The sequence below is a fragment of the Lepisosteus platostomus genome, chromosome 10 (genome assembly GCF_059453375.1).
Source record: "Lepisosteus platostomus isolate fLepPlt1 chromosome 10, fLepPlt1.hap1, whole genome shotgun sequence".
NCBI classification, from domain to species: domain Eukaryota; kingdom Metazoa; phylum Chordata; class Actinopteri; order Semionotiformes; family Lepisosteidae; genus Lepisosteus; species Lepisosteus platostomus.
Genome location: NC_142620.1, coordinates 21,968,221 through 21,981,947, shown reverse-complemented (window position 1 = coordinate 21,981,947; position 13,727 = coordinate 21,968,221). Strand labels below are relative to the sequence as shown.

Here is a 13,727-nt window from a genome sequence, read left to right as displayed (position 1 = left end):
TTTTTTTTGCAGGAATTACACTGTTATGATCCAAGGTAAATGGATAAACATTTGTCCCAGCTATGAAAGGTTACTGATGTAGTCACCCAACCTATCGTATAAAAAGGGGAATGAAAAAAAACAAAGATTTAATATTGACTATCGCTCTTCTGAAAAGCCTTGACCTTTCTATAGTGAAACCTTTGGTCAATAAATACCAGTTAACCATCCATGAACTTTCTAGCTAGAAGAGCTGCCTAAACCACCTTTTTTTGTTCTCCAGGGTCCTAGTCATTGTCCTCACCTCAGGCAGCCATTCCAGCATTTTATTATAACTGTTCTTGAATGTGTATCAATATAGAGAACTTTCCTTTAACAGAACAGAATACATATGCGACAGCACAGATTGAAAAGAGAGAGAGGGAGAGAGGAAAAAAAATCACATTCATTATTACAGTCTGTTCGTTTTTTTTTCTCAAGTTATTTTGTTCGAGTGGAGGAGTCAAGCCGCGAAGGTTACAGCCTGTGAATTGGAAATGGCTTCACAAGGAGAACTCGTCAGTCTCCATCGGCAGAGACTCATTTACTTTCTTCAATAGCGTTGCCTTGAGCGCATTAATCTTCCCATCCAGCTCCATCAGGCTGTAGGGCTGGAATAAACACAAGCAATTTGGAGTCAATCACACAGACTGCTGAAGGCTGAAAAGTGAACAGAAGGAATCACACACTCACCTGAGGTGCCGACACCTTCTGCCTTTTATGTAGATAGCCCTGTTGCAGCAGAACAAAAAAAACAAGGAAGAGGTTGGTTAAAAAAAGAACTATATAGCAACTGTTACACAAAAATGAAGATGCATTTAAGAAGACATTTCATTTTTTTAATGAAAAAAAAAAGTTTAACACCATCTTCTCTGCTATACTGCAACATAATGTGTCTTATTTACCATGTTGAAAAAAAGTGTGAGAATAGTCTGGTCCAGTTAACATACACCAAAACTGCTCTAGTCAGTGAGAGCTCCTCTTCATACAGCTGCTATGCAGACTGCTTATAAAAGAATGGCAATGACTCTTGTTTTCGTCCTCCTCAGTGTCCCGAGTAGCCAGTGTTTTTCTATTTTATACAGGAATTAGGTGAAAAAAGGCAACAGAATTTGAAGATTGTTTTATTCGAGTAACTTTTTACACATAAAAGAGTTACTCTTAATAAAAAAGTTGTTTTCTGTGGCATTAGCTCTTAGTGCTTTCTTGGGTGGTTCACATTCTGTTGTAAACACCCACTAAGGATATGGCTATTTGGAGCATATTTGCAACTACTGAAAATTTCCAGTTATTAAAATGGCACTGTCTTTCTGGAACAGAGTCTGTCAAGTTTTACGTAAAGCACATAAATAGGTCTGCTTTTACTATGCCATAAATAGAACAATCAAAAGCAAGCAGAATGTTATAAAACACAATGGAAAATGACTGCTTCTGATGTTTGTCCTACCACAAAATCAGGAAACAGTTACAATAAACATTATAGGCATGGTGATTACAGGAGTATTTACAACAATACTAAAGTTCCAATAGCCATTTTTAAACACAAATGTTGAAAGGGTAGTTTACGTTTTGTTTTAAAGCTACTGATATAAGGGAGCAACAGTGTTTTTAACCACGGGACCTGGAATACGATCCATGGAGATGTATTTAAATGAGATATACAGCTGCCTTGAAGAAAATAAAAGTTTGTTTGCTAATAGATTACGTTAACTTAAGACTTCAGGCATGTAAACTGAACTGATGAACTATTTTCCTGCCTGGCAGACTGACCACTTCAAAGTAATCCCTAACCAAACAGAAAAGAAGGCAGCCAGCTTCAACAAAAGAGCTTGCATTGAAAACATTTTTTCTTCTACAGTAACTAACCTCCCAAAATGATAAAGCTGTACAAATTGAGTCTGACTCCCCAATCGTAGCCAAACTGTTTTAGGTAGGCTGCAAAGAATACAGCACCAGACTGGACAAGCATGCCTGACCACCTCCAACATCACCTCCCCAGACCACAGAAAAAGTGCCACATGTTTCTTGTTTATGCTCTTAATCACTACTCATTGTCAAGCTCATGAGAAGAGAATGTTCTCATTTAACATTGTATCGTGATTATCTTCAAACTCTTCACATGTTTTTTCTATCTGCATTAACAGGAAAATGAATTCAGTGGGCGCAAAACCGCTGTTTATTTAGAGATGCACTTAACTTTCTCGTGAAACATGGAGAAAATGAGAATCCTCTTAGCTGTTCTAAAGTGAGGGCTTACCCTTAGCTGTACAAGAGGAGGCTGGAAATTCAAGTAGATTCACTTGCTAAGTTAGATAGCTGAATTCTAACACTGGTATTTTTTGGGAGAAGTCAATAAAAAAGGAAAAAGATCATCACAATTTAGGACTAGTAGTTACTAAATATTTTGCAGTCAGGAGTTTACATTTTTAAGAGAGGTGGTACAGGGTATTGTACTGATTATATACTAATAAAATCCTGTATGTGTGGTTATGATCTACAAGAAACATTCATTTTATTGCTTTATGTCCTTGAATGCATTTATCTACTGGACTGTTTCACTATATATGCTGGCTTCCTCAGTTAGAAGCTAGCAAATAAGCCCCATCAGATAATTTGTATTGTTCCATTCTTTCTTCCTGAATAATTTCATTACTGATGCATACTGATGATTTGGTTACCAATAAGGAACAAGACATTATATTCTACAAAGGTCATGATTCATTCTCTTCTACCTATTGTGAATAATAATTTCAAGGTCTTGCTTTTATTACATTTACTTAACCACCTTTGCTTTCATATATGGACACATACAGCAGATAACAGTTTTCTGATAGGACGTCTACTGATAAAAAAATTTAACTTGCTGTGCAGTTAACCATCACTATGTCCTTCTCAGTTATTTCACTTTTGCTAATAGCAAAAGGAGTTGTGAAGGTCTACTTTGCCTTCTGTGTAGGTCCAGTTCGACAACATATATGAAGTAATCACGGAGAGTCACATGCATTTAAACAATCAAATGGCTAAAATAAAAAAAGAGGGGACTGGCAAAACAATAAGAGAGAAATTATTTTAGATAACTACACAGCCTTATCTGAATTCTACTGGTGCAGGGCCTTTTCACATCATGAAGTAGAATAATTAGATTTGGCTACAAATAGTGGGTTTCACTTATGCTTAAGAAATCACTTTGGCTCATGATCAAAGATAAAAAAAAGTGAAAACAAAGAAAATCCGCAAATCCTGAAGCTTTATCATTCATTCTTACTCCTTGGAAATCCATGTACATACCAAGGATTGAAAATACTCAGGAGAAAGCCCCTCCAGCTCCAGAACTCTGTCTTCCAGCCTCTTCAGTCTTTGATAAATACTTAAAGGGACTGGTCCACCTAAAATGAACACAAAAACTAATTCTCCCAGTTCAATCTGTAAGTTTTATATCAACAGCATACAGTATATGACACTACACAACATTTAGAACATTTTAAAAACTATGTTCTCAACAGCACAAGACATGTTAATGCAACATATTACAAGTGAGAACTAATCTACACTGGGCTTGTGATCCTATCGGCTGTATTATGTGCATTCTTCAACAGCTTGGAAATGTGCTCATTGTGTGCAGGTATGAGCACACTACTCACCTGACACCGGTGTTTTAAAAACACCTCATGCTCATGCAGAACTTAAAAAAATATATAATGCAAAAAGAAATAAAAAAGGCATAAATACGGAACAGCAAGATTAAAGAGACTGAGCATGCGACAAAGGTGACTGGAAACTCAGAACAAGAAACAGAACACAGGGGGATCAGGCAGGATGAACAGAAGACCGAGTGGCAGATGTACCTGGTAGTAGCTTGAGGTGAGCCTCTATGTTCTGTAGCCTCTCCTCTACGGCAGGGTTTCCACAGTCTGTGAGAACACGGCGCGGTCCATCAGCAGCATCCCCAGTCGATCCAGGCCTGGTCTGCGGCCCGTAGGTATTCACAACCCTCGTCACTACAACACAGCAGCACTGAGTGCACTGCACTCAAGAGAGCTCAACCAGACATCTGTGCTCTTGTTGTACAAATCCAGTCCATTTCACTGAAACTTTTAATTAGGTATCAAAGATACCCCTTGTTTTGGAAAGCTTGTGAGCCATAAACAAGCAACTGCATTAAAACAGTTTAAAATAAATGTAAAAGTAAACACGAGACTCTAAAAATTCAGGAGGAAGACATTACCTTTAACATGGCTTTTGAATCCTGGGTATGGCGTAAATACAGCGTCAGTTCTGGCACAACTGTTTTCTATAAAACAGCAGACATCAAACCTCATAATAAATATATAACAGACTTTGAGTTGCGTTTTCATTATAATCAGTCATCACCATTTCAATTCATTCTTGTAAAAAAATCTAACTTTATGACCAAAGCTTACTGTAATGTACTGTACATGCAAAATTTGCCTTGTCAGCAAAACTACTGTGCTGAGATCACACAAAAGAGATGCCCCTCACAGAAAGCATCACACATGATCCAAACTGTTCAGGCCATGTCTCGGCACTAGCTGTGTTCTCCTCAAACCTCATTTGTTCACACCACAACTGGCAACTCTTCTGCTCATACCTATTGACTGTTCCACTATTTGCTGTCACATATGATTTTCCTTTTTCAGTGTACAGCTGTTATATTTGAGTAACTCTGTATTTACAGCACTTCTGCACTATCTGAATTCCTGTACTGCACTACAGGGGGCAGCATTGAACAGTGGTTAAAGCACTGGACTCCATACCCTATGGCTCTCAGAGTTCAAGTGTCCACTGCAGACAGATCTGCAGTATTCTTGGGTCAGGGACTTTAGTCCAATTATTCCCACTTACTTAGCTATCCAAATTGGTGCCAGCAGAATGGAGGATATCCCTGTGATGGATATCATTTCCATCCAGGAGATAGTAGGCACAAACTACTGCATTACATAAGCACTGAACTCTAATTTTTTATATTGCAATGATTTGGAAGGTTTTCCTTGTATTTAACAGCTGCATCTTTCTCAATCTAATTCAAGCCAAATGTCCTTTGGCTTTAAGCAGTCATGAAAATAATTTCTAATTTCAAGATTAACCTTATTCTTTAACATTTTTCCTTCTACTGTAATACATAGCAAAACTGATACATTTGAGGTATTGTAAATATATTTGAGAAATATTAATGGATTTTTTTACCTGTATTACTTTGGGGGAAAAAAAATCCAATTTCCACACAATACTGGCAATTGAGGCTTATTCACATCGCAACTATGGTCAGCTATATGTGGTTTTGTGGAAGGCTTAGTTCGACCTGACATTTAAAGAAATTAGCACTCAGACAAACATTGGCAATCTCTACTATCACAGGCACTTAAAACTACAATCCTTACCTTGATTACAGTCAATCACGTTGCAGAATTCTCGCACATTGTTTTCATTGATCTCCGCTTGCTTGCGTTCAATAAATGCAGATATTCGCCTATCAATCTGTGAAGTGAAATGAGTATAATATTAGCTATAGTTAAAGAAAAAAAAATCAATCCAGTTTCAGACAACTGGCAGTTATGAAGATAATACACAATCAGAATCACAATGCCATGTTACCAAACTACAACAAAAATATTTACTTTTCGATCAAAGAATACCAAAGTACTGAAAATCTCTCTACGAAGTTTATCCCATTACAATTTTCAAAAGGCTTTCTTTACAACGGACTTGAGAACCATTCAGGATATAAGGACTTCTACTACAGAGAACAAATGTACATCAGTAACATCACTTTTTTTGCCTTCACACTGCACCTGTGAATCTTAAATACATTTATTCCAGGTGTGTCCAACTCTAGGCCTGGTGGGCCACTGTGTCCCCAGGCTCTCATTCCAATAATCTCTTAATCAAACTGAATTTAAACTCAATTACTTTCTTAACTGGAGCTGTCTGATCATTTTTACCTACCTCTTAGGGTGAAGCTTTTATACAGCGACTCACTAAGAGAGTCTGGAATTGGGCATCCCTAGATTCATGCGAACATGTTTCTCTGTAGCATATTATTCTCATAATACCCAAGACAAACAGATCCATGTGTCATGTCTGACACTGCCCATGCAGCCTTGAGCAAAATACCAGTAGCCCCACTCAAACAAAAAGGAGCCCTCACTGAGACCAAGGTCAGGAGTAAGCTCTTCCACTCCAAGCCTTTATTCTTGATAATAATGACAGATTGAAATGATCTTTACTACATGGGATAATTAAGCAATTAAGGTTCAATTTATTTTCAATGCATTGAAATCATGAAAGTGCAGGACTGTAAAAGCCAAGGTTGATATTACCCAAGGTTGATATTACCTGCTTTAAGGATACACACTGTTCTTCATTAAGGCTGTATACAAGATAAATCATGATGATGAATTCTCAAAAAGCTGGTAGATAGCTTCCCCTTTCTCTGTCCAAGATATAACTGCAAGCCCCAGTAGTGTAGTTTTCCCTGACATCTCTCTAGTAGCTTCCTGCTCTTTTCACAAAGTGAAAAGGTAAATGCTAAAAATGACAATATCTGAAAACAAGAACCTGCTAATAAGCAGTGTTTCATGTATTTGTTGATGGACAGCAAGTTCACCACAAATCAAGCTCTACCTATTTATCTGCTGCAAGGGGTACTAACCACTTTGGTTAATTAGCCTAAAGCAAGAAAATCTAAATCAAGAATCCTAGCCTGCATCCAAACACTGCTGTTCATACTATGGAAACAAATGGGAGATCTGAGAATATTCTCAGATGTGGCACAAACTGCTTTTTACATTTACAAGGAATAGCTTTACTGTGGTATATTACCCTATATTGTGATATTTCTTTTGCAATGCATTCAATCCGTATGTGTGGAATTACATGTGTGGATTTCTTTTACATTTCAGTGTATTTATTCCAGGGTGGCACGGTGGCAAAGTGGCTAGCAGTGTGGGTTCAAGTTCTGGGCTGCTATCTGGGTGCAGCTTGAATGATCTCCCCGGGTTCACATAGGTTTCCTCCAGGTGCTCTGGTTTCCTCCCACTGTCCACAGACATGCTGGTGGCTTCATTGGTTTCTGGGAAAATTGGCCCTGGTGTGAATGCACGCATGCTGCGTGTCTGTGTTTGTCAGCCCTGCAATGGACTGGCATCCCATCCAGGGTCTATTCTGCCTTGTGCTTGCCAGGATAGACTCAGCTTCCCTGTGACCCTGAATTAGAAGGTGGTTGGAAAATGGATGGATGAATGGATGAGGCAACGCTCTGACCCCCAGTACTTGAGTCGCCCACCTCTGATCTACAGCATTTCTGGTAAATATTTACTAAGAAATCTTCCAAATTTCTACAGAGGGGAAGAGTAGTGAAATCGTACTTCTGCCTTGCCAGCTTTGATCTGCACTACGCTGTCGTCCACATGACCCTTGGACTCCTCTGGCTCCTTATTCCCACTGCCTCCTGATGAGATGTCACTTGCACTGCGTCCATTGACTTCTGATTTACCAGCTGTACCTTCTGCTGCTATTTTGCTTTCAGTTGACATCTTACACATTAGCCGCTGGAGTTTTTTGGAAACCAACTAAAAAAAAGGGGAAACAAAAAACTGTTTAATCTAAAAAAAAAAAAGTTTAATTATGGACAATTTACAACTATCTTTAACCAACATATGATGTTACACAACCAACATATACTGTAATGTTACACATGTCATAGCACAGGGGGAAACAGCTGTATTTTGACTATTGAAAAATATAACTGGAAGGTTGTAGGTTTAAATCCAAGTCGGTATAAATGGGTGCAAATGTAAGTCATCGGATATAGGCATATCAAAAATCAGTTAGGTTCCGAATAAACCCATTCAAACAAAAAACAGGGTGAATATACACCATAGTGAAAGGAATTCATTTTTTAAATAATTTACTCAAATACAGTGGTGTGAAAAAGTGTTTGCCCCCTTCCTGATTTCTTATTTTGTTGCATGTTTCTCACACTGAAATGTTTCAGATCATCAAACAAATTGAAATATTAGACAAAGATAACACAAGTAAACACAAAATGCAGTTTTTAAATGAAGGTTTTTATTATTAAGGGAAAAAAAAAATCCAAACCTACATGGCCCTGTGTGAAAAAGTGATTGCCCCCTAAACCTAATAACTGGTTGGGCCACCCTTGGCAGCAACAACTGCAATCAAGCGTTTGCGATAACTGGCAATGAGTCTTTTACAGCCCTGTGGAGGAATTTTGGCCCACTCATCTTTGCAGAATTGTTGTAATTCAGCCACATTGGAGGGTTTTCGAGCCTCAACCGCTTTTTTAAGGTCATGCCACAACATCTCAATCGGATTCAGGTCAGGACTTTGACTAGGCCACTCCAAAGTCTTCATTTTGTTTTTCTTATGCCATTCAGAGGTGGACTTGCTGGTGTGTTTTGGATCATTGTCCTGCTGCAGAACCCAAGTGCACTTCAGCTTGAGGTCACGAACAGATGGCCGGACATTCTCCTTCAGGATTTTTGGTATACAGCAGAATTCATGGTTCCATTTACCACAGCAAGTCTTCCAGGTCCTGAAGCAGCAAAACAGACCCAGACCATCACACTACCACCACCATATTTTACTGTTGGTATGATGTTCCTTTTCCGAAATGTTGTGTTACTTTTACGCCAGACGTAATGGGACACACACCTTCCAAAAAGTTCAACTTTTGTCTCGTCAGTCCACAGAGTATTTTCCCAAAAGTCTTGGGGATCATCAAGATGTTTTCTGGCAAAACTGAGACGTTCTTTTATGTTCTTTTTGCTCAGTAGTGGTTTTCATCTTGGAACTCTGCCATGCAGGCCATTTTCGCCCAGTCTCTTTCTTATGGTGGAGTCATGAACACTGACCTTAACTGAGGCAAGTGAAGCCTGCAGTTCTTTGAATGTTGTTGTGGGGTTTTTTCTGACCTCTTGGATGAGTTGTCGCTGCGCTCTTGGGGTAATTTTGGTCGGCCGGACACTCCTGGGAAGGTTCACCACTGTTCCATGTGTGGATAATGGCTGTCACTGTGGGTCGCTGGAGTCCCAAAGCTTTAGAAATGGCTTTAAAACCTTTTCCAGACTGATAAATCTCAATTACTCTGTTTCTCATTTGTTACTGAATTTCTTTGGATCGCAGCATGATGTCTAGCTTTTGAGGATCTTTTGGTCTACTTCACTTTTTCAGGCAGGTCCTATTTAAGTGATTTATTGATTGAGAACAGGTGTGGCAGTAATCAGGCCTGGGTGTGGCTAGAGAAATTGAACTCAGCTTTCCAAAGATGTGATAAACCACAGTTGATTTATGTTTTAACAGGGGGGGCTATCACTTTTTCACACAGGACCATGTAGGTTTGGATTTTTTTTTTCCCTTAATAATAAAAACCTTCATTTAAAAACTGCATTTTGTGTTTACTTGTGTTATCTTTGTGTAGTATTTCAATTTGTTTGATGATCTGAAACATTTCAGTGTGACAAACATGCAAAAAAATAAGAAATCAGGAAGGGGGCAAACATTTTTTCACACCACTGTAAGCATGATAAGCTTAAACTATAATGCTAAAAAAATAACCTTTAAAAAATTAAATATTCAGTCTAATCAAATTCAAGAACTATGAGAAATATAATTTACATCTGAGAACCAACGACACTTCTTAACCCAAAGGGTTGTGTAGGTTTTGGTTATGGGTTTTAAAGTTAATAACCAAGCTTATTTTAAGAATTGGCTGAATAAGATCCTTGGAGCAATTAGCTACGAACTACCAAACTGGCCAGGGTATTGCCACCTATCATTATAACTATCTTTTTTTTCTTACTTTCTAATTAAATTACAAATCAGAATTTTTTTCCAAATACTTTTGAAATCCCTAAACACCCACGTTTCAAAATGATGTAGTAAACAAAAAAAGACAAAATATAGTTTTAATCTTCGTTTGTAGAATAATTTACACACTGATGCCCCATTTTTGACGAGAAAAGAGAGTTTACATTATAATTTAACTAGCAACAAAAAATCTTAAATGTGTTGATTTCTTACCTGTAATTTGGAAATGTGACGCTGAATGGAATTGTACAGCTGTGCTGGCTGAGCAGCTGAAGAGAACTGCAGCTTGCTTTGGTCTGCAACAATTTGTAATACATCAGCTCCTAAATTAACCTTGAAAAAGACAGGGAAGTGCATGTGCATCAGTCAATATGCCAAATTGTTTTCGTACTTCTCAATGCCTTAGTCCTGCTGGAGTTCAGCCTTTTATTTTCCAATTAGCTTTTTTTCCCCCAAAATACAGAACTGGTGCACTTAGGTAATATATCCTATCATTACAAATATGCTTCCCACAGGTATTATGTGAAACCCATGAAGAAAGATGGGTTTATATCACCACCATGTCTGCCTCATCACCACAACACAAGACAGGATTTTGTTTTGGAAGCTGAAGATGTCTGTTAACTGTTGAAACACCGTTGCTTGTTATGAAGACTTTTTACCAAGACATGGTTTAACCATCCTTCCTTCTGAATCACTTCAGAAAATCCAGTACTTGTAAGCAGGTGTACCAGAGCCTATCCCAATAAGCAACTGGCGCAAGGCAGGATAAACCCTAGACTGGATGCTAGTCTATCGCTGGGCACACACAGACACAGACTGACACTAGAGATAAGATCACTGTATTAGCCATATACAATTTCTTGCATTAGGAATTCCGTCTTTTCACATACCCCAGCTTGCGCTCCATGAGACGCACAGACAGGGAGAGAAGCTTGGGGTCAGAGCGCAGGGTCAGCCATTGTACAGCGCCCCTGGAGCAGCTGGGGTTAAGGGCCTTGCTCAGGGGCCCAACGGAGTAGGATTCCTCTGCTGGCAGCAGGATTTGAACCGGCAACCTTCCAGCCACACACGCAGATCCTTAGCCACAAACCCACCCCTCCGCCAGGGGGCAATTTTCCCCAGAAGCCAATTAAGCTAATATCATGCCTCTGGACACTGGGAGGAAATCAGAGCACTCAGAAGATACCCACGCAAACCAGGAGAACACAGAAACCAGAATTCCAGAAAGGTCTGGAATTAAACCCAGGGCCCCAGTGCAGCAGAGCAGCAAGCTAACTATCTGGCCACTATGCTGCTCCATCGTTTAACCTATTTACTCTTTAATTAAAACCCAGATGACAAAGCCAGTCAGCAGTGAAGCACCCTTTAAAAAACATTCAAATTGGCTTGCCATATTACATCAAAGAATAATGAAGGGAAAAAAAATCTAAATTGCAGGGAGGCAGTTGCCGGAAGGTAGTTGCCTTTTCACAAAATAAACCCTAGCTCGGTTATTTAATATAATTCATCAATCCATTATCGGAGAGCCACTTATTTGTGGCAAGGGGCACGGCAACACTGAGCCTATCCTGGAAGCATAGGGTGCAAGACGGAACATTTCACAGGGCATACACAAGCATGTAGGGCCAGCGAAGATTCATAAATAGCCTTCCAGCCTCTTGAAGGTGGGAGGAAACCAGGACACCTGGAGAAACCCCACACAGACATTCAAACTCCAAACAGAAGGTGCCCCAGTCCAGAACCTAACCCAAGAGCCAAGACAGCCTTGTCTGGCCTGTGCTGTCCAACTGTGCCACACTATTCCTTAATCGATTTACCCTCCCTGTTGCCACAAAAGAAAGAATTAACTGCATATGCTTCAATTTTCTAACCGCTTAATCCAATAAAGGGTCATGGGGGAGCAGGAGCAACAGGCACAAGACACCCTGGACAGGATACCGATCCATCACAGAGCACATACAGACACGTAACACACTCACACCAGGCCCAATTTTTCCAAAAGCCAGCTTTTACCAGTATGTTTCTGGACTGTGGGAGGAAACCAGAGTACCTGGAGGAAAGGTACACAAAAATAATAAACTCCACTTGAACAGTATCACAGGAACGGAACCCGAGGCAGCAAAGCTTAGAAGTACACCACCGTGCCATCCCTTAACTGAATACGTGCCATATAATTGCAGAACAAACGAGTTCATTCACATTTTCATTCAAAGTACAGTACCCTTTCATTGATTCATTTTCATAAAAAAAATAGTTAAGCTCAAATAGGGAGAGAATAGTACCATATAAAATTCGCATAACGAGGCGCTTCGTACTTTGCAGCAAGAGCTTCACATGAGTTCTAACGTTATTGCAAAATATTTTAAAGGCATATTGGATTTTCTAAAAACGGAACAGCAACTAACCTATGATCACTGACAATATCTTTTTTTTTATATTGAAGCAGTTGTCCAGTCTTAGTGTGAGCAATTGATTAATGACAGCTGTAGTTTAAACAACGGAGACTTACACGTTATGGAGGCTTTTACTGCGGGGCTGCAACTGTTATACACTCGTACGTACTTCGTTTTACAATATGTACTCTACAGTTTATATGTGTACACTCAAAAAATGTTAAAACAAGTTTAAAATGAGTAAACAGCAAACTAAGTTAAATATAACACAGTTACAGTAACTGCAAAACTTAATTGATCTTACTGACAAGATTCCTTCTTATGCAACATTTAAGATTACAGATACCTGTACCGAAGCACAAAACACCTCTTAAAACCCACCTTTTATTTTTAACAGAAAGCTAGCTACAAGTCCCAACAATAATTAATAAATGCAGAACATTTAACTTGTACGTGTTCTTCTACACTAACCTCTGCGCTAAACTGGGTCAAGGCAGTGAAGATGTCACAAAGACATTCTGTAACTGTGCCTGTAGGAGATGTTCTTGTCTCGTTCTTCTCTTGGTCGCCTCCTTCACAACTGTCTGCATTGGTCTCCACCGAATCAGCCATGACACCCTTGGCTCAGGAGTTGAACGTCGTGCCTGATGATTGGTCGATTAAGTGAAGCGAAGTCGCGCTTGAGTGACATCAATCCAGAGTCATCTGCTATTGGTGGAAAGACAGGGAGGGAAGGTTTTGGAGGTGAATGCAAAAATAAGTATTACAACATTTATAACATTTCACATACATAAAATGAAGTGGTCTGGGAGGTACCCTGTGTTTGAGCATTTTAAAATGGAAGTAAAGGGGGTATTTGCAGACTATTTCGAAATGCAAAAATATGAAAGCGGTGCGGACATTATATTATTATATAATATACAATATTTTTATTTAATTTGTTTAATCTTTTTTCATAACTTGAATTGATGTAGTAGTATGTCCTCCTGACGATATTTTTGTTTGGAATTGTTATATGTACTCTTGTTTGTATTGTAATGTTTGTTCTTTTGTTAAGCATAAATAAAAATAAAAAAACATTTATAACATTTACAATTGACTTATAAAACGAATGCAAATGTTCATATATTAACTTTATATCCAACTTGCCCTGTAACCAATAATAATTTGAAGCATATGTTGGATTTCTATTCCTATTTGGATTTCAGATTAGAAAAGATTCTGTATATTTTAAAGAGTGCTAAAGTACTAATAAGTGAAGTGAAGCGATCTACGTTATTTATATTTGTCTCAGGACAGTCGTTTTAGCATTTACACAAAAATGGCCGCTTCTTTTTTAACTATTGTAATTCCGACTGTTTTCATCAGATTAATAATGCTTTTATTTTATACCAAGATTTCGATTCTCGATAATGGAATGTCCTAACTTAAGTGTTCTTAACTCCAGTCGGCAATCTGACTCAT

The 13,727-nt window shown here is 38.7% G+C and overlaps 1 protein-coding gene across 1 annotated transcript; it reads right to left on the bottom strand.

Annotated features, from left to right (window-relative positions):
- Positions 1–211: 211 nt before the first annotated feature.
- Positions 212–12,905, bottom strand: mbip (MAP3K12 binding inhibitory protein 1). Its single transcript, XM_088648796.1, has 9 exons — positions 12,735–12,905; positions 10,081–10,200; positions 7,404–7,607; positions 5,418–5,514; positions 4,244–4,309; positions 3,864–4,016; positions 3,307–3,404; positions 712–750; positions 212–629 (listed from the first exon to the last, which is right to left on the bottom strand). Exons 1-9 carry the CDS (start codon positions 12,873–12,875, stop codon positions 522–524), a joined length of 1,026 nt encoding a protein of 341 aa, XP_088504922.1. The 5' UTR covers positions 12,876–12,905; the 3' UTR covers positions 212–521.
- Between the last annotated feature and the right edge of the window lie 822 nt (positions 12,906–13,727).

Excerpts from the sequence above, each read along its gene's own strand:
- mbip (XM_088648796.1), bottom strand. The coding sequence starts at position 12,875 with ATGGCTGATTCGGTGGAGACCAATGCAGACAGTTGTGAAGGAGGCGAC. Across the intron at positions 751-3,306 it reads CTGAGTATTTTCAATCCTTG|GGCTATCTACATAAAAGGCA; the intron begins GTATGTACATGG and ends CTGCTGCAACAG. Across the intron at positions 630-711 it reads AGAAGGTGTCGGCACCTCAG|CCCTACAGCCTGATGGAGCT; the intron begins GTGAGTGTGTGA and ends TGTTTATTCCAG.